The sequence below is a fragment of the Colobus angolensis genome, unplaced genomic scaffold (assembly GCF_000951035.1).
Source record: "Colobus angolensis palliatus isolate OR3802 unplaced genomic scaffold, Cang.pa_1.0 Scaffold374, whole genome shotgun sequence".
NCBI classification, from domain to species: domain Eukaryota; kingdom Metazoa; phylum Chordata; class Mammalia; order Primates; family Cercopithecidae; genus Colobus; species Colobus angolensis.
In genome coordinates, this window is record NW_012117088.1 from 4012609 (window position 1) to 4031393 (window position 18785).

Below are 18785 nucleotides of genomic sequence, written 5' to 3' on the forward strand. Positions count from 1 at the left end.
ATCGCACAGGAAGGCCACAGGACAGGTGAAGGGATTTTCAAACCAATCAGACCAGTATTACTCCACCAGTCACCACCAGACCATATGCAAACAAACAAACAATTTATTAATGGAGGGGAGAAGAGGCCAGAAAAGAGGGCTCTTTTGGAGAGAGTCGTGTGAGGGCTGTGTGCACAACTCTCCCTCCAGAGTAAAAGAGGTGGTTGCTTCCCCCCAACTTCCAGTCATAGAAGGGCTCCACCTGGAGAGCCTGGCACATCCTCTGGTGTGAGGGCTGTATAGGTTTGGATCCAACTCACTTCCACAGTCTGAAGGCTAAGGAACTGATGGACCTGCAAAGGTGAGCAAAGAACATGTAACAGCAGGCAGGGTGCACGTTTCCCAAAGCTACCAGCAAAAGAAGTCATTGTTATCAGAATTTTTCTTGGCAGTTCTATGCAGGAAAGACAGTCAGAAAACCCTCAAAAGCGCTAATGAAAGAAAGAACCTAATGAAAATACATCACAGTCTTGCATCCAGAGGGCAAGGACTTCAGTTTACACTCACACCCGCCCAGAAGTCAACAGCCTTCTTCGCTAATCCCCTGTACTGCATGACCCAACAGTGGAGGGACAACCCAGCCTCCAGTAAAAGGGAAGTGGGAGAGGAAGGGCCAAGAAGAGAAGCTGGCAATGCCCTCCTCCCTCACCACAGACTTCATGCTCAAAGCAGGACCAACCTGAGGTGAGGGGAAGCTTTATCCTGGTTAAAAGTTTAAGGACTTAATGTAGTCTCTCTTGAATGAGACTGCTCTTATGGCTGAAGAATATAGAGGGACTTGCCAAAGTTTTGTCTAGTGACGGGAAGATCTGGCCCCTGACAGTATGTTTGAAGGGGCAGCAGGAGAAAGAGGGAGTTGCTTCCTGCTCACTCTCTAAATAGGGTCCAGCTCATTTCATAAACCAGCATTGCCAGTTGACTTAGCCTGCTCTCCCAACCTCTTGATTTGATCATGTCTCCTGCCCTCAGACCAGATGTCTTTAGATATAATATTCATTCAATAAATATTTCTTGAATAGCAACTATGTGCCAAGTACTATTCTGTTGCACACTAGAAAAACACCTGCTTTCATGAAACAAATAAATAGCACAATATTACCTACTGCAGGTACTGTGATGGCTTTGTACTATGTCAGTTTGGCTGGGCTGAATTCCATTTCCCAGAATTCCATTTCTTGTGTATTTCTGGCTAGGCCACAAGGAAGATTCTTGGGGATGTAAAGGAAAGAGGGAGGCAGCAGCCTCTCGTAGCTCACACACGTTGGTCCTGCTCTGACCTCACTGGCATAAAGCAGCAGCCGGGACTACCTTCCCCAATTCTCCTTCAGCTTCTTCAATATCTGGGCCAGGTTGACTCCTTGGCCATGTGTGTGTGTTTAGCTCCTTGAGGAAGGGCTTTTGCTTCTGCATGATATCCTCTTTGCAAAGTCAAAGGCAAAAACAACAACAACAACACAGGTTTCAGTCCATCCTCATGAGTTTCAGCTCATGCTTGTGGGTTCCAGTTAGCCCCTGATCACTCTACCATATACCCATTATTACATTCATTCTTCTCTCCTGACTGCTGCCCTGTGGACATTAAGCTCCAGCAACAGCTAGAGAGAGAGAGAGAGGGAAAAACAGTACAAATCAACAGACAGACAGAAAGACATACAGACAGACAGACAGATCAAGTTTTTCTGCTTAAACCCTGACCATGGAAAAACTGGTCTGGTGGAGGTGATAGGGAAGTTGTTTTAAAGAGTCAGGTAAACCTAAGAAGGTAACATTTGAGTAGAGAGAGACCCAAATGAGGTAGAAAATGAGGCATGAGAGGATCTGGAGGAAAATGATCCTGGCAGAGAGAAGAGTAAGAACAAAGGCCCTGGGTCGAGAATAAGAGTGGGCATGTTGGAGAAACAAAAAATCCTACATGACTGGATCAGAGAGGGAAACATTGAGGCTACTGGGTGGAGAATTGACTGGGGAGCATCAAAAAGAAACAGAAAGTCTTGGCAGAGGCTTAGGCTGTAGACCAGTGGTAGAAGTGTACAGACTGCATACAGTCATAAGCCGCATAACAACATTTCATTCAACAACAGACTGCATAGACAATGGTGGTCCCATAATATTATGAAGCTGAAAAATTCCTATCACCTAGTGACATTGTAGCCACCATGACATCATAGCCATGGTAATATCATAGTGCAACACATTAAGCACGTTTGTGATGATGCTGATGGAAACAAACTTTCTGCGCTGCCAGTTGTAGAAAGATCTAGCACATGCAATGATGTAAAGTACATAATACTTGAAAATGACAATAAATGACTGTTACTGATTTATGTATTTACTAGGCTATACTTTTTATCATCATAGAGTGTATTCTCTCTACTTATTATTTTTAAAAAAGGTTAACTGTAAAACAGTCTTAGGCAGGTCTTTCAGGAGGCATTCCAGAGGGCATTGTTTTTGTAGGAGATGACGGTTTCACGTGTGTTATTGCCCCTGAAGACCTTCCAGTGGAATAAGATGTAGAAGTGGAAGACAGTGATAGTGACGATCCTGATTTTGACCCTGTGTAGGCCTAGGCTAGCATGTGTGTTTGTGTTGTCGTTTTTAACAAAAAAGTTTAAAAAGTAAAAAAAAATAAATTTAAAAAGAGAAAAAAGCTTATAGAATAAGGACATAGGCTGGGCACAGTGGCTCACGCCTGTAATCCTATCACATTGGGAGGCCAAGGAGGGCGGATGGCTTGAGCTCAGGAGTTCGAGATCAGCCTGGGCAAGATAGTGAAACCCTGTCTCCACATAAAACATACAAAAATTAGCCATGTGGTGGTATGCACCTGTAGTCCCAGCTACTCAGGAGGCTGAAGTGGGAGGATCACCTGAGCTCACGAAGTTGAGGCAATGAGCAGAGATTGTGCTACCGCATTCCAGCCTGGGCAATGGGAGTGAAACTTTGTCAAGAAGAAGAAGAAGAAGAGGAAGAAGAAGAAGGAGAAGAAGGAGGAGGAGGAGGAGGAGGAGATAAAGAAAATATTTTGTAAAACTGTACAATGTATTTGTGTTTTAAACTAAATTTTATTACAAAAGACTCAACAAATTTAAAAATTTAAGTTTATGAGGTTAAAAAAAAGCTACAGTAAGCTAAGGTTAATTTATCATTAAAGAAAGAAAAACACTTTAAATAAATTGAGTGTATCCTAATTGTACAGTGTTTAGAAAGTCTACAGTAATGCAATGTCCCAGGCCTTCACATTCACTCACCACTCATTCACTGACTCACCCAGAGCAACTTCCAGTCCTGCAAGTTCCATTCATGGAAAGGGTCCCATATCATTCTGTATCTTTTATAGGGTATTTTTACTGTACCTTTCTTATGTTTTGATACACAGATACTTACCATTGTGTTATGGTTGCCCATGGTATTCAGTACAGTAACATGCTGCATAGGTTTGTGACCTTGGAGCAAGAGGCTGCACCATACAGCCTAGGTGCATAGACGACTATACCATCTAGGTTTGTGTTAAGTCCTCTCTGGGATGGGCACACAGCAACAGAATTGCCTAACCATGACTTTCTCAGAATTTATCCCCTTCATTAAGCGATGCATGACTGTACATATTTTGAAAGTAGAGGTGACAGGAATTATTGATGGAATGGATATTGTTGTGAGGGAAAAGAGAAAAATCGAGAAAAAACCTACAAGAATCCCTGTCCTCAAGGAAACAGTCTGTGATTTGATATTTCTAGAGTAAAACTTAAATCAGGCCCTACAAAACAAAGGAGCATGGCTCTGTTTCAGAGCATTGGTGAGGACTAGTTCTATACACGCTCATACTCATACATTCTTGCAAACTCCCTTAATCATTCGAATAACTGTGTCTTCCATCCTCCTCACTCAACAGTGAGCTCCAGAAGGGTGGGGATTATTCTTATTCATAATTTCTTGCCCCACTCCACTTAGTGCAGTGATTTGTGGATAATAGGGTTTAACGAATTTTTTTGTGTTGATTTTGCTTCAAAAAAAAATTGAGGCCGGGTGTGGTGGCTCACGTCTGTAATCCCACCTTTGGGAGGCCGAGGCAGGCAGATCACGAGGTCAGGAGATGGAGACCATCCTGGCTAACACGGTGAAACCCCATCTCCACTAACAATACAAAAAATTAGCCGGGCGTGGTGGCGGCGCCTGTAGTCCCAGCTACTCGGGAGGCTGAGGCAGGAGAATGGCGGGAACCCAGGAGGCAGAGCTTGCAGTGAGCCGAGATCGCGCCACTGCACTCCAGCTTGGGTGACAGAGTGACACTCTGTCTCAAAAAAAAAAAATTGAAACATACAAACTGTTGTAAACTTCTCTAATTCCTTCAAATCACATTACAAAGTGGCTTATGATTTTCTTTTTTAGAATGCTGATATATGCATTTGTTTATATATGCAAATTTTTTATCTCTGGCAAATTTCAAGGACTTGAGGGTACACCATGAATTAAAGATTATAAAGGAGAGCCTTTTATTCTTGCCATGTACTTCACAATAGAATTAGAATTTATTTTAACACAGTATATTCGTATCTTAGACAGATTTTAGGCAACTAAATGCTAAGAGAGACAACTAAAGCCAATTCAATATCTTACACATGTTGCATACTAATTCATACAGTTAATTAAAGCAATTTGAAATCTCCCTTTCCTGATTCCATTAGCATTGGCTTTTTCAACTAATAAAGAACTTTTCTTAAGTATTATGAATTGTTATGAAAATCACAAATTGCAGAGGCATTTATGGAGGAGAAATAATTTATTCATTAATTACTAAAATTCACTGACCATAAATTTGTCATCGAAATAAAACTGTGGCACTTATGCCCAGATGCACTCATAAATAACTAAATAATTAAACTCACAGCCAAAGAACAAAAGCCGCTCAATGGGCACAATGAAATCCAAATTAGTATCTCACAGGACTAAAATAGAAAATGTAATAAAAATTATGCTAATCTGCATGCGACCCTGTCAAAGCTTTTATGCTAGCAGTTTCCAGAAATTCCACTTTGTTTTCCAAAACTGAGTTGCTGTTCGGTGTCCCTTAACTGTGGCAAAGTATTTGAAACATTCCAAGGCATATGTTGTCCCTATCAACACTGTATGGGTTTTGACAATGAGGACCATGATCTTCCAGCCCTCTGAAGACATCCTCCCCTAACTTCTCATTTTACCAGCATGGGCCCCAGCCTCCTCCACTGGATACAAAGCTGGGGGAAAGAAAGATGGAGAGATGAGAACCAGCATTATTGAATACCTTTGATTCACTAATATTAATAACTGCCCTCAACACCTGGCTTAACTATATTCACTCATTTAACCACCATGATATATTTTTCTCCATTTTCAAACAACGAAGTTGATATCAAAGGTTTAATCAGATTCCTCGAAGTCACCCAGGACCAGAGGTTTTGTATCTAGCTTTTCTTAATTCCAAGGTCCATATTTTTGTTTGGCCTGAAGATAAGACCTCAAGTCCTATACTCATTTTGGGCAGCCTGCTCAGAAATCCCTAGAAATCTGTAGCTCTGTGTTGAGTCCACTCAGGATAGACCAGCCTGCTCAGAGGGTAGCCGCTCCCTTTTGTTCATGAATCTGTTTTACTCAGCAACATCATCCTGTCTTTGGAAAGCACATCCATGAATATATTGAATGTAACCTAGAGACCCCTGACATATCAGAAGCATGTTGATTATGAAGGATCACTCACATTTATTGTGTTCTTTAATGCTGTATGAAAATATGGGGAAACTGGCAAGACAAATTCACTGGAGGAGCCCTTGAATAATGAGTCAGATATCAGAAAAGTGAGTACATGCAAAATAATTAGTTACCATTTCTGGCTTCTTCCTGCACCTGCTAGTTTTTTAAAAAAAATAACCAGGCTTGGGTCCATAGAATTTCAACTTCTTATCTTTGCCCTCCTACTTAACTGAGTCACCTTGGCCAAGACCTTGACCTTGTAGAGCTTCTACATTATTTGCAAAATTGTGTCAATTAAGTCAACTTCACATAGCTGCTAGACACTGGAACAAGAGTATGTGCACCCAAAAAGAGTTCAAGAGTTAGTGTACCCCCATGTATGTTTTTCCTTGACCAGCAGAGCAGTGTTTTTAAATATGAATTTGAACTTAAGAGGGTAATGAATGTCCCAGTCGGGCACAGTCCCCATCACTCCCTATTGTCGTATAGCAGGCAGCTCCACACATTGACACTCTCTGCCTGGGCCCCGAGGCATCTAAGCTTGCATCTTATATGTTTGATTGTCTTCTGTAGCCATATGTCTATTGTAAATATTGTGTATTTCTTTGAGGATAAGAATCATATCTTAATATCTTCAGATCACAAACATATATGCAACAGAATGTCATGCAGATAGTGAGCTCTAAATGGAAGTTTCTAGAAATGAAATAATATGGATGGTGTCTTGATAGAAGTTGTGGCACTCTCTATAGAGAAATCATTCTCACAAACCTGATCAAACTGCAAAACACTGACTTCCAGGGCCCAAGACACTAACTAGTCTTCCTTTGGCTTGCCAGAAAACACTCAGATTCTTTTAAAGAAATAATCTTAATGCCTGACTTGGATAGAAAACCTGCATTTGTATTCTACAGCAATGGTTCAGGTCGTGAACGTTTCACAAGGAAATCAAATAAGTAAATCAATAGCACAGAAACTGTTTACCCCAGGGCCCATCTGCTACCCTGTGGTTCATTATAGTGCTTAATATTGCCATGATTAGAGTTCCTCTCTTGTGAGTTAAATAAATGGTATTTTGAATGTATGAAAAGTTATTATATATTCATCTAAGCAACTTCCAAAGAATTTTTACACACCACTGAGTACCGGGTATTGCATGGCACTAGGGGAGGTTCAGCCGGAATCTAAAGCATGATTTATAGGTCAGGCTAGCCACAGGAGAGGGTAAACAACAAGCAGAGTTATTTCAGACCTGCTATTCCAAACTTTCTCCTGCAGGCTGGACACCTTTATTTCTATCTGCTTGTGAAAGAATAACATACGTGGAAGAAAATTGCATGCTCCAGACCCCTTGTCATTGATTTATACAAACAGAAAAACCCAAAAGTTTACATTGGTTTCACTTCTTTCTTCATAATTGGACAAGTTTTCTCCAGTGGTTTAAATAATTCTTTTCAGTCAAAGCTTTCTGATTGCTCCTTCCTATTAACTTTATTCCTCTCAGTGTCCTATAATAGGATAATAACAAGAGCATTGGAGTCTTAATTTAGCAAATAAAAAGGGAGGCAAAATGATTAGCCCCAAATTCTCATTCAGCACTAGCAACTGGCTCCCCTTCTCTGGCTCTCTTCCACATCATACTGTTCAGACACATGTGGCCAGGGATCCAGGTCAGCAAGATGGGCTCCATCGGGTGTAAGTGGTGCTCAGTGTAGACCTCAGTAGGAGAGAATACATTTCAGCCTAGAAGCCTTTGATGACACATCTCTGGGAGAGGTTAACAAATCATTCATTATTCTTGTTTTTACTCTATAATGATCCCAAATACCTGAGCCATGAGTCCCCTGGAGATTTGGAGAATTAGCACAAGAAGGGATAGAAGAATCCATATTTTCAGAGCATATATACTCAAACAATGTCTATAGATTGCATAAATGTCTTGCACATATAGCTGCTACTGTTTTAAAATTTATATGATTCATATGCACTGCTCTGATTTATGAAATAGCAATTATTTGAAGTGCTATTAAATTCATTATGATTTTCTAATTATGCATTGCCACAATCATTACATGATAAAAGTACAGATACGATTATGTAGAGGTTACTAGAAAATAAATGAAGTTTTGTGCCTTCAGAAAGTTGAGACCCACTATTCTAAATGATATGATCAAGTTTATGTTACAAAATAAAATTGGATACAAGGAATCCAGTTTCTTTTTGGGTAACGAATATTTGAAGCACACTTTTCAACACTTTTATTCTTCCAAAATTTTATTATTCCATTTATACCTTTTTGTGTCTATTTTTTCTAAAGTTTTGTTTCCCAAGAAATGCTTATTAAATAATTTCTTACATAGGTGTTTCATAGTAAACATATACTTTTTATTAGGAATTTTTATTTTTTTAATTAAAATTTCCTTTCCATTCCAATACTTACTTTAAAGACACCTAATTGGGAATTGCAGCTTTTATGTTTTTTCCAATTTATTTTGAGTGTATTTTTAAAGCAATCACAGAATCTCCAACACTGGTTCCTCTGCATCAGAGCCTCTGATGCACACATGGATATCTAGTCATTATATTTATTTTTTTATCACTTTCTGTCAATTAAGAACATTCTGTATTACTTAGTTCAGAAATAGCGCTATAACCAGTGACATAGTTCTTTGTCTTACAACTGGCTCCACGCCAGAAAAATATGACCGATTTTTCTGAAGGAAGAAGTGTATGTCCCAGAGTTTATTGAGGTGATCCCCAAGCAAACTTACAGGCACAATGCTGATTTCAGTACAGACTTCCTACTAGCCCATCTATGGACTCAAAAATTTCTGCCCTACGAGAGAAAACCTGGGGAAAGGGCAATTGTCATTATGCGAATTGTACTGGTCTTTTTCGGTATTTGAAAAGTCTACAAGATACTATGTTTAGAAAACAATAAATTGCAATTATCTTAACCTAGAAGGAAAGAAAGAAGCTGAAGCAACCTACCACAGCCATGCACTTGGCAATGATGTGTAATTGACACTGTTGAGATGGGTTCTGAGTATGATCATTTTTATTATATTATAATCATTATCATTTCACACATGAAATGTAGCATAAAACCAAACACTAAAATACTACATTTTCACTGGGCTTAATTATAGACCTTAAGTCGTATTTTAAATACATTACACACACACACACACACACATACAGTATAAATCCTGAATGCTTGGTCCACTATTTCGTTTGCTTAACTAATTGACCTCTGTAACCAAGAAAACAGTCCTGGATCTCCACCAAGAAATGAACAGCAAAAGTTTTAAAAACAACAAGTAAAGACCAATTGTGAAATGTGTCCTCAAATACATTGTTCCTCAAAATGATTATCAAAATCACATGGGGAATTTTTGCTTTTTAATGCATCTTCTCATCTCCCATGACTAAAGTTTCAATAGGTCATAGATAGAGCCTAGCATCTGTTTTTATTTAACCCATGAGGTAATTCCAATAATTAGAGAGGTTTGGGTACCACTTACTTGACCTTCTGTTTTTGGAATGTCCCATATGCTCTAATCACCCTCTGGTATTTTTCTGAAAACCTACCAGATTTGCCAATGTCAGCGGCCAACCCTAGTCTTCCATGCAACCTAAAGTCTAGACCACAGCCCACCTCTTCTTTCTTTGCTAGCAATCAGAGAAACAGCACAGCACATGTTTGGACTAGCCAGATCTAATAATTAATTGGCACTTGCTGTCTACATGGATTGTTTGTAATGATCATTTGTTCTGATTTGTGGCCATTGTGAGTGACAGACTTGCTATTCTGCAGCAACTATGACAGATGCAAAGAAACAAGGGACAGGATAAAGAAGAGTACCAGCCTTGGTGCACTCCCAAGGCCACAAGCAGTTCTCACAGTGACCATGTGGCAGTGGATCTGGGAAGACCACAGAACCCTAGTGATCCTCAGCTGGGAACTTACCTTTGTTTGACATCAACATGTTCTGTCATTGAGTCATTTTAATTCAAAGTGATACATGTTTTCTGTTGTTTGTTGTTTGCTTTGGTTTGGTTTAGTTTTAAAGACTGGTGACCAAACTAGTAACTTTTGCTCACAGCTGAGGCACCCAGTTATTTAATAAATCTAGATATAATCAGAATTTTCACTAAGACTTTGCACCTTCTCGAGCTACTTTGAATTTTTCCCAGAGTTTCTGTAAGGACTTGACTCTGAAGCATTTCATGAAATTTAGATTTTACTGCTTCAAGATGTTTGTGGTTAAGGGAGAGTCACAAACGGTGGAATAAGAAGACTTCCACCCAGCCACCCAGTTCCACTCTCATGACTTTCCCCATTATTACTCCTGTACCTTCTCCTAATCCCCAGTTCTGCAACCTCAAGGCAAAACAGTGCCAAAGTCTGGATATAAGGTGGGATACAGGAGTGATTAAAGTCATGAGCTTTAGCTGGGGTCAGACTCCCTGTATTTAAATCCCACCCTGGTCAGCACTGTGACTTTGAATAAGACTCTTGGCTATCTCACTTGTCCATCTCACTTGTTGGCCATCTCACTTGTTAATTTCCTTCCTTTATTGGCTATCTCACTTGCTAATTGTGAATGATAATAATGGTGTTTTCTCCACTGGGTTTTTGGGAGAATAATATGAGACCATGTATTAAAGCACAAAGTATAGAATTTGGAACATTATAGGTTCCCATAATATTCCCCAGGGGGCACTTAATATTTGATGACTGACTGAGCTATGAAATGATGTACCTGATCGGCTTCCTGCCTCATTAATTAGGATTAGAAATGGAATCCAGCTCAGTATTTTATTATTAATACTCAACTAAATACTTGGAGAAATCAAATACCAGTGATTTCAAGAAATTTGCATCTGGTTAGGAATACACTGTAAGCACATGAAACAAGAGATCTGAGAGGCAAAATACAAGGTGATTAAATTAACAAAATAGAAAATAAAAGTTAAGCAAAGTCATGTTCAGAGTTTGGTAATGATATTCAATGAAAGTATTTTGAAGGATACATTTTCAATTTGATGTTAAAAATACTAAGTAACTGAATGTGGCAAGTATGAGAGAATAGTTCAAATGGTGGCTACTGTTAAGAAACATACATTGATTGACATGACTGGAAATAGCAGGCCAAAGCAAAACCTTAGCCAAGGTGAGATGGGGAGGGGCAAATGGCAAACAATAGAGGCTGGATGGGAGAGTTTGTGTTGATTCCTATGGACATTTGTAGCTGTAAGCTTCAGGGAGAGAGAACAGGAGAGGCGCTGGTGGAGAACAGCCTCCAGGAAAAACAAAGGAGTGTGGAATGTGGGCCCCAGAGCTCTGTGGGATGAATGGAGACAATACAAGTTAATCAAATACTATTCCAGAAATAATGTTCTGACAATATTTAACATAATTATTACTTCTATCATTTCATGAAATCAGAATCACTCAAACACAGAGAAAAATGTTTCCATGGCATTATCCTTCATGACTGTAGTGATGGAGTGGACCATATGCACACACCCAGGGGGCTGTGAGAGAGAGGAACTATGGGAACCAGAAAAAAATAAAAGCAGAGTCTGGCTTAGAAGTGATCAGATCTGCACTACCTCCCAGCTTTGCCAGTTGCTAGCTGGGTAGCCTTCGGCAGGCTACATAACCTCCGTGAGCCTCAGGATCCTTCCGGGTAAAACGTGGATCATGCCCGCCTTGCACAGTTGTCCTGGGGATCAAAGGTAACATGTTCCGTGGAGTAAGCTTCCACACAGTAAGCTCTCAACAAATGCTAGACATTATAGTGGCATGCAATGCATGTAATTGAACCCAAATAACATGAAGGGCTAGAGTTGAGAGTACTCAAAGGCCCTATCAGAAACCCTGGGTTTTGTTTTACTTTTTTTTTTTTTAATTTTTAAGTTTGTATTAAAACTTTTCGTTATTTACCCTTGTGTGAGCTACAGAAGCACTCAGGAGTTGTATTTGCCTGCCCCCTCGTGGTGAGAAAAGCCCACTTCAGGCATGCGTCCGAACATCTCATTTTATTGACCAGAAACCCAAGGGCTGAAGAGGTAAAGTGACTTCCCCAAGATGACAGTGTTTTAAAAGGCGGTACTGGAATCCAGGTCTTGGCACTCCTCTTCATGTTATTTTCTAACCACAGCAAGGCTTCAGAGATCCGAGGTTAGTTTAGGCTAGACGTTTAATGGATACAAGGTACTATCTCCCTCCGATCACCTCTCTTATGCAATAAGGCTCTTTTTCCTTTGTAATGAAAGAGTTTAAACAGCCAGCCCTCCTGCCACCTGGAGCCAGGCATAAATGAAATGATTGTTGAAAAATAAAGGGAAGCTTGCGGTGCTTATGATCAGAGAGGGCTGGGCTCCCATGGAGCAAAAGAAGCCAAGTTGATGCATCTTTTTAAAATCCTGATTTAGGGGTCACCAAGCACACACTTTACCAGGAAAGTGGCTGAGGTTGGATACAAGAGGTAAAGGCTCTCACTCTGGGGTGTAGTGGGCTGGGAATGGTTTGCTGCCAGATGAACTGGTTTGAATCCCAGGTACATCTCTTAAGTGGTCTTTGGGTTTTGACTGATTTTCACAGACTAGATTTTGTCATCTTTAGTTTGAGAACCAATAATTAGTTTTTTAAAAAAAAGGAAAAAAAGAACTATATCTGAGTTCCAAATGGCAAGATTTTCAAAAGGAAAGGTTGTTTTATACATAACAGAGCTTTATATAAATGCAAGATGTTACCATTTTCACATTGCAATATACAGTGGGTATAAAAATCCACAACTTTGGGTTAAAAAAAGTCTGTAACTCATTTCAGTTCTGTTATGAACAAAGCTTTTAACCTCTGTGAGCCTCACTTTAGTCATCTTAAAATATAAATACTCACTTTACAGGTTAATAATGAGAGTTCATGTCACAGGGTCTAGATGTTCAATAAATGTTAGTGGAATCTAAAATGAAAGCAACCAACCCTCAATTTCCTTCTTTTATTGTCTTCCCTAAAACCATACAAATAAGCAAGGTAGAAACTAGAGATGAAACTCAAGTCAGACAATTTGAAATTTTGGTCAGAGGTTTGGTTGGTAGACAAGATTAAAGCCAACCTCAAATACAGCTCTGCAGATTTATCGGTGAGTAAATTGCCCTTAGTAAATCCAGCCTCATTAACATGACAGGATGTCCTGGTTGTATTTAGACGAGTACCTGCCTTTTCTTTTGAAATTTAGGAAAGAGAATTTGCCAAGTTTTAGGGCTTTTCAAACTGTGTTCTGTGAAACAATAAGGTGTTGGAGGATTCTCAGGACCCTGTAAGAGAGGGTTGGTGATACTAGACTGGGCTTCTGCGGGCCCCCTGATTCTCTGGTTCAACCTAAGCATCCACACTTTTTATGATTTTATTTGGGGAAAAAATTTCTGCTCTAAGACACTTTTTAAAAATATGACCATGGCCCTTATGAGGCCTGGTGACACATCCCATCTTGACTAGTTGGGCCTTTTTACATGTTCCATAAGTGGCACCATGAATTCCAGCTAATTCTCTTACCAGCACAGACTGAGGATCACAGAAAGAAGGGAAAGCCTGAGAAGAAACACGGAGAGATCATTAAAGGAGCTGGCTGGGGGGTATGGGAGCCTGGGGGAGGGATAATGGGGAAAGGAGATAATGTTGCTCAAAGAGTACAAAGTTTCAGTTGGACAGGAGGGATAAGCTTCAGTGATCTATTGCACAGCATGGTGACTATAGTAAATAATAATGCACTGTGTATTTCAAAATTGCTAAAAGACTAGATTTTAAATGTTTTCCCTGCACACACAAAAAAATAAATATGTGAGGCCATGGATTTTTAATTAGCTTGATCTCATCATTCTACAAGGTAAACATACATCAAAACATCACATGGTATCCCATAAATACCTGTAATTACTACTTGTCAATTAAAAAAAAATAAGGTAGCTGGCGAGGACCGAATACTGACTTTGTGCCAAGTCACTGTCCTACATCCAACATTAATTTAGGGAATGCTCATAACAACTGCATGATCTGTGTAGTACTATTATGATCCCCATTTTACAGATAAAACAGACACAGAGCGATTCCTCACCCAGAGAGTGAGCAGTGGAGTCCGGTACAGGAAATTCGGTGCCAGAACCTGCACTCTTAGCCTCTCTCCTAGATTGTTTCTCATCCCACAAATAAATCATGCGAATAACCATAACTAGGAAGAAAACTTGTCAGCTCCAGTGTTGTCAGAAGTGTCACCTTTCTAGACAAGGGGGCATAGTCTATATAGGATGCAACTTCTCTATGTTTTCTACTGAAGAAACCCTAACTGAAGAAGAGGCGATGTCCCTAAACCAGGCCTTTGCAAGGGACAAATTCTCCTGGAAGTTTGTTTTAGCTTAAAAAAAAAATCATATGCTGCCGCGCACAGTGGCTCACACCTGTAATCCCAGCACTTTGGGAGGCCAAGGTGGGAGGATTGCTTGAGCCCGTAGTTCAAGAACAGCCTGAGAAATATAGTAAGAGCCTCAGCTATACTACAAGAAAAATCAATTGCCAAGTTTGGTTATGCATACCTGTGGTCTCAGCTACTTGGGAGACTGAGGCGGGAGGATGGCTTGAACCCTCTGGGAGGCTGAGGATGCAGTGAGCTGAGAATGTTCCACTGCACTCCAGCCTAGGTGACAGAGCATGACCCTATCTCAAAAAAAAAAAAAGAAAAAAAGTCACATGCAATCTGCATACTTTACAAATGAGAATTATATTTTTAAAAATATTTCAATATTAAAATGACTAGTAACTTACCACTGAAATTGCCTAACCCCTGCACTTTCAGTGAAATCATCACTCCCAAAGCTGTGGTCTTTTTATCCCATGGTTTCACGATATACATGTTGGTGAGGCACAAATGTAAAAGACGGGAAATCTGTTAGCTATGGCCTGTTCAGTATGTTTTGAACACTGAGTTATATTGTTAATCTCCCAAACAAATCCTCTGCTCCAGACCTCCTTTCCCCCAGTGACTTAACAGTAGGGCAGGAGTATCTTCCTGTTCCCCCAGAGGTGGATTGCCATGGAGCTCATGAAGCTTAAGGTGTAGGCCCCTTACTTGGACAGTAATGCATTCACAAAGTCATAAGAGTTTGTAAAGTTTGCAAAAGAAAAATATCTTAACCACAATCAGTTGACATCCCTGTCTCTTTTCATTTCTACTTTGCCTCTATTAGATCTTCCTTCTTGTCAGGGTGGCCTTCCTTCAGTGGGGTGGCCATGGGCGTTTGTAGGACCTGGAGAAGGGAAGTTGATTTAAAGATGTGTCATTTGTGTGAGTGAGATATAGTCATGTGGCTTGCAGTCGCTTCTATGTATTGGTTTACATAGGAAAGGAAATGGTTTCAAGGAAATGTTTGTCCTCCTCTGTGCTGATCCTACCCGCAATACTGTGATATGAAGATGTAAGGCATAAGTCAAATGAGTTATGACTTATGGCAGCCAGCTTTAGGAGTGTTCAGCAGTAGAAATAAACAATATTTGAAATGAACAAAATCAGAAGCTAATCCATGAAAATTCTTCCAAATATTACAGCTCATGTGCAAAGAAAATTTCTAAGATGGTTTTCCCAATTTTGAGAATCTTAGAAATTTACATGGCATAACCAAAAAAAAGCATAAAGCTGAAACAAATGTGTAAACTGTCAATATTTGGCTCAACTATGCTAAGAGAAAGACTAAATTATCTATTATCTGTCAGAAACCTGTGAAGAAGCAGAGTGTGTAGCCAAAACTGTAGGAAAAGTGACACAGATGTGTCACGCAGTTAATGAATAAAAATGCCTTACTGGACTATGCATACACAGTTCATCAGCTTTTTAAATTTTGTGATTTCATGGGATTTTCTTATTCTAAATATTCGCATTTGCACCTAAGTTTGTATTCTCTCTTAAAGAGGGTGACAGACTTTAATTAAGTTTCAGATTCCATCGATCTGTATCTGCCCCTGCCTGTCCCGAAGTCTTACCCACCAACGTCCTCAGAGCACCTGTGCGCTCTTCCTTCTGGCTGGAATATTATTCCCCTAGAAAGGTGCACATCTCACTCCTTCACTTCATTCAGGTTTCTGCTAAGACATCAGCATACTCAATTTCCCAAGCAAATTCCTATCTAAAATAGAATCCCCTAGGACCCTGGTATACTGTTGGAGGGAATGTAAATTAGCACAGCCACTGCAGAGAACAGTAGGCAGGTCACTTTAAAACACTAAAAAATAGAACTACCATATGATCCAGCAATCTCACTGCTGGATATAAAAGAATATATATGTCCAAAAGAATATATATATCCAAAAGAATATATATATCACTGTATATATCCAAAAGAAAGGAAATCAGTGTATCAAAGAGACAGATGCACTCCCATGCTTATTGCAGCACTATTCGCAATAGCCAAGACAGGGAATCAGCCTGTTTATTAATGGATGAATGGATAAAGACAATGTGGCACATATACACAGTGGAATATTTTTCACCCACACAAGAGAATGAAATATTGTCATTTGCAACAATTTGGATGGAACTAGATGACAATATGTTAAGTGAAATAAGCCAGACACAGAAAGACAAATTTTGCATATTCTCACTCATATGTAGGAGCTAAAAATTCAAACAATTGAACTCATGGAGATAGAGAGGAGAATAATGGTTACCAGAGACTGGGAAGGGCTGTGGGGAGGATAAAATGGGGATGGTTAATGGGTACAAAATACAGTTAGATAGAAATACACAATAGGGTGGCTATAGTTAACAATAGCTTGTTGCCCATTTAAAAATACCTAAGAGAGTGGAATTGGAATTTTCCCAACACAAAGAAATAATAAATGCTTGAGGTGATACCCCAATTGCCCTGATTTGACGTTACACATTGTATGCTCGTATCAAAACATCCCATGTACTATAAATATATACAACTATTATGTATCCATACTAATTAAAAACAAAACAAAGTAAATAGAATCCCCTGTATTCCTCACCACTCTCTATCCTTTTATATCACTTTACTTCACAGTGTTGAACACCTGATATGTCCCCCCACTACAATATAATATAAGCTCCATAAGAGGGGCGACGTTATCTGTTTTGTTCACTGCTTCATCTGTGTTGTTGAGATCAGTAACTGGCACACAGTGGGCACTCAAATATTTACGGGTTGAATGAATAAACAAAAATATATGTGTGTGTGTATATATGTACATGTGTGCCATGCAGATTTATGGAGGCGTGATAAATTGATAGATCGATATATATATATATAGAGAGAGAGAGAGAGAGAGAGACCCAAATCGATGGAATGGAAGGGTTGATCTGGGCTCTACAGTCAGGAAAATCCGATTCAGAAAAGGAGCAGGAGTTCTTGTCTTCCTGAGTCCCTATGCCTTTGTACAGCCAGGTCATCCCATCTTTCATTTTAACCCATGGTAATTGCAGCAATCTACTCCTATTTTTCTCAGAGGAGCTCCGGGTAATCATCTAAAAAGAATAAACATTTTAGTTTAAAAACTGGCAGATTTTAAAGTCAGGACCCCAGTGATCTGGTAAATACTTTCCTCTCCCACAGTGTCACAAAGAAATGACTTCAGCAAAATCCCACCCGCCAAAGGCCGTTGGCTTATTGTCTGGGGGACCATTGAGATTCCTAAAACGTGACAGCCTCTGTCAAAGCTGCCAGCTCGCTCCGGGAAAATCAAGGACTCTCCAGGCCTCTGCATGGTGAGCTAAAGCGTTCCTAAGTCAGCTTTTGTGCAGAAAAACAGCCTTGTGCAAGCCCCTGATAGAGAAATTAGGATATAATTTATTCGCATCGCAACGGACCACATTTGCTCCTACGAGGCAATGATCATTGAAATGTCCTATTAATCCCCCAGCCAGTGTCCTGTAGGACTCGGCACTGGGGTGTCCCCAGACTACTAATATGGTCTGATCAGTGGTTCAAAAGCTGACTAAAAAGTTATAAAACTGGAAAGGGAAATGGGGGAATGGGGAAACCTGCAGTATTTTTCCCCCCCGTCTGTGCTAACACTGCCACCTAGTGTTATGAATACGAAGAACCTGCAAAATCAAAATTCTCACAAAGAAATGCAGATTTAGGAACATAGTCTAATTAAGCGCCATTTATTGTTGATTTTTCTAAAATGGTGTCAATCCTGTTTCATCTGGAAAGCAGAAATAAAATTTTGTAGAAAACAGCATAGGAATTACTTCTTGCCAAAAGCTAAGAGTTAACATCTATTGTTTCTATTCGCCAACCACCTTTCCAAGAGCTTCAAGTGAATTTACTCAGTTCCTGGTCACAAGAAGCTCATGAGAGGTGCTACTAGTGATTCCTGTTTCACTTTTGTTTCACACGTGAAAAAATTGAGGCACAGGGAGGAAAAGTAAGGCCATCAAGGTTGCATGTGCAGGAAGCCACTAAGCCTCAGATAGTGTCACCCTTTAACTGCTGTCTTCACCTTTTATACCATCCTGTCCCTCGTTCTAAGTGCTAATTGTCAGAAAGACAATGCAAAATAATTAGAAAACTTGAATTGAACCCTCAAGGAGTTGGAAGACAAACAGCTTTTTGTGGAAAAATAAATAAATAAAAACAAAATTAAGGGGAGACAGTGTTTTATCTGATCACCAACAGCTTTTCAGATGGAGATTCATCTGTAAGGGTTTAAGATTCTACTACAGGTATAATGAAACAAGCAAAAGAGTGCATCCTACGGCTAACACTCCAGTTCTCCAAAGATGTACATGTGTTTTAATGCAATCCCCTTCACATGGAGTCATAAAGATACATTACAAGGATGTAAGATGGGAAGACCCGACAGAGAATTAAAAGGCACCTTCATCAGTTTACTTCACTCTTTTGGCTTTCCATTGCCAGGACTTTAAACCTTTTCATCTCATCTTTTTAAGTAAGACATTTCGGTTTAAAACAAATACAGATGCATATAGGCC

At 39.7% G+C, this 18785-nt stretch overlaps 1 protein-coding gene and 1 long non-coding RNA gene across 2 annotated transcripts; both read right to left on the bottom strand.

Moving 5' to 3' along the window:
- Positions 1-7192: 7192 nt before the first annotated feature.
- Positions 7193-11465, bottom strand: LOC105520247. The gene is made up of 4 exons (XR_001003096.1): positions 11386-11465; positions 9507-9586; positions 8538-8616; positions 7193-7274 (listed from the first exon to the last, which is right to left on the bottom strand). It is a non-coding gene; the product is annotated as an uncharacterized LOC105520247 (long non-coding RNA).
- A 2921-nt stretch (positions 11466-14386) lies between these two features.
- Positions 14387-17320, bottom strand: LMO7DN (LMO7 downstream neighbor; the record flags this gene model as incomplete). Its single annotated transcript, XM_011953856.1, has 2 exons — positions 17121-17320; positions 14387-14482 (listed from the first exon to the last, which is right to left on the bottom strand). Coding segments are annotated over exons 1-2 (288 nt in total), but the record flags the coding sequence as incomplete, so codon positions are not given.
- Positions 17321-18785: the final 1465 nt, after the last annotated feature.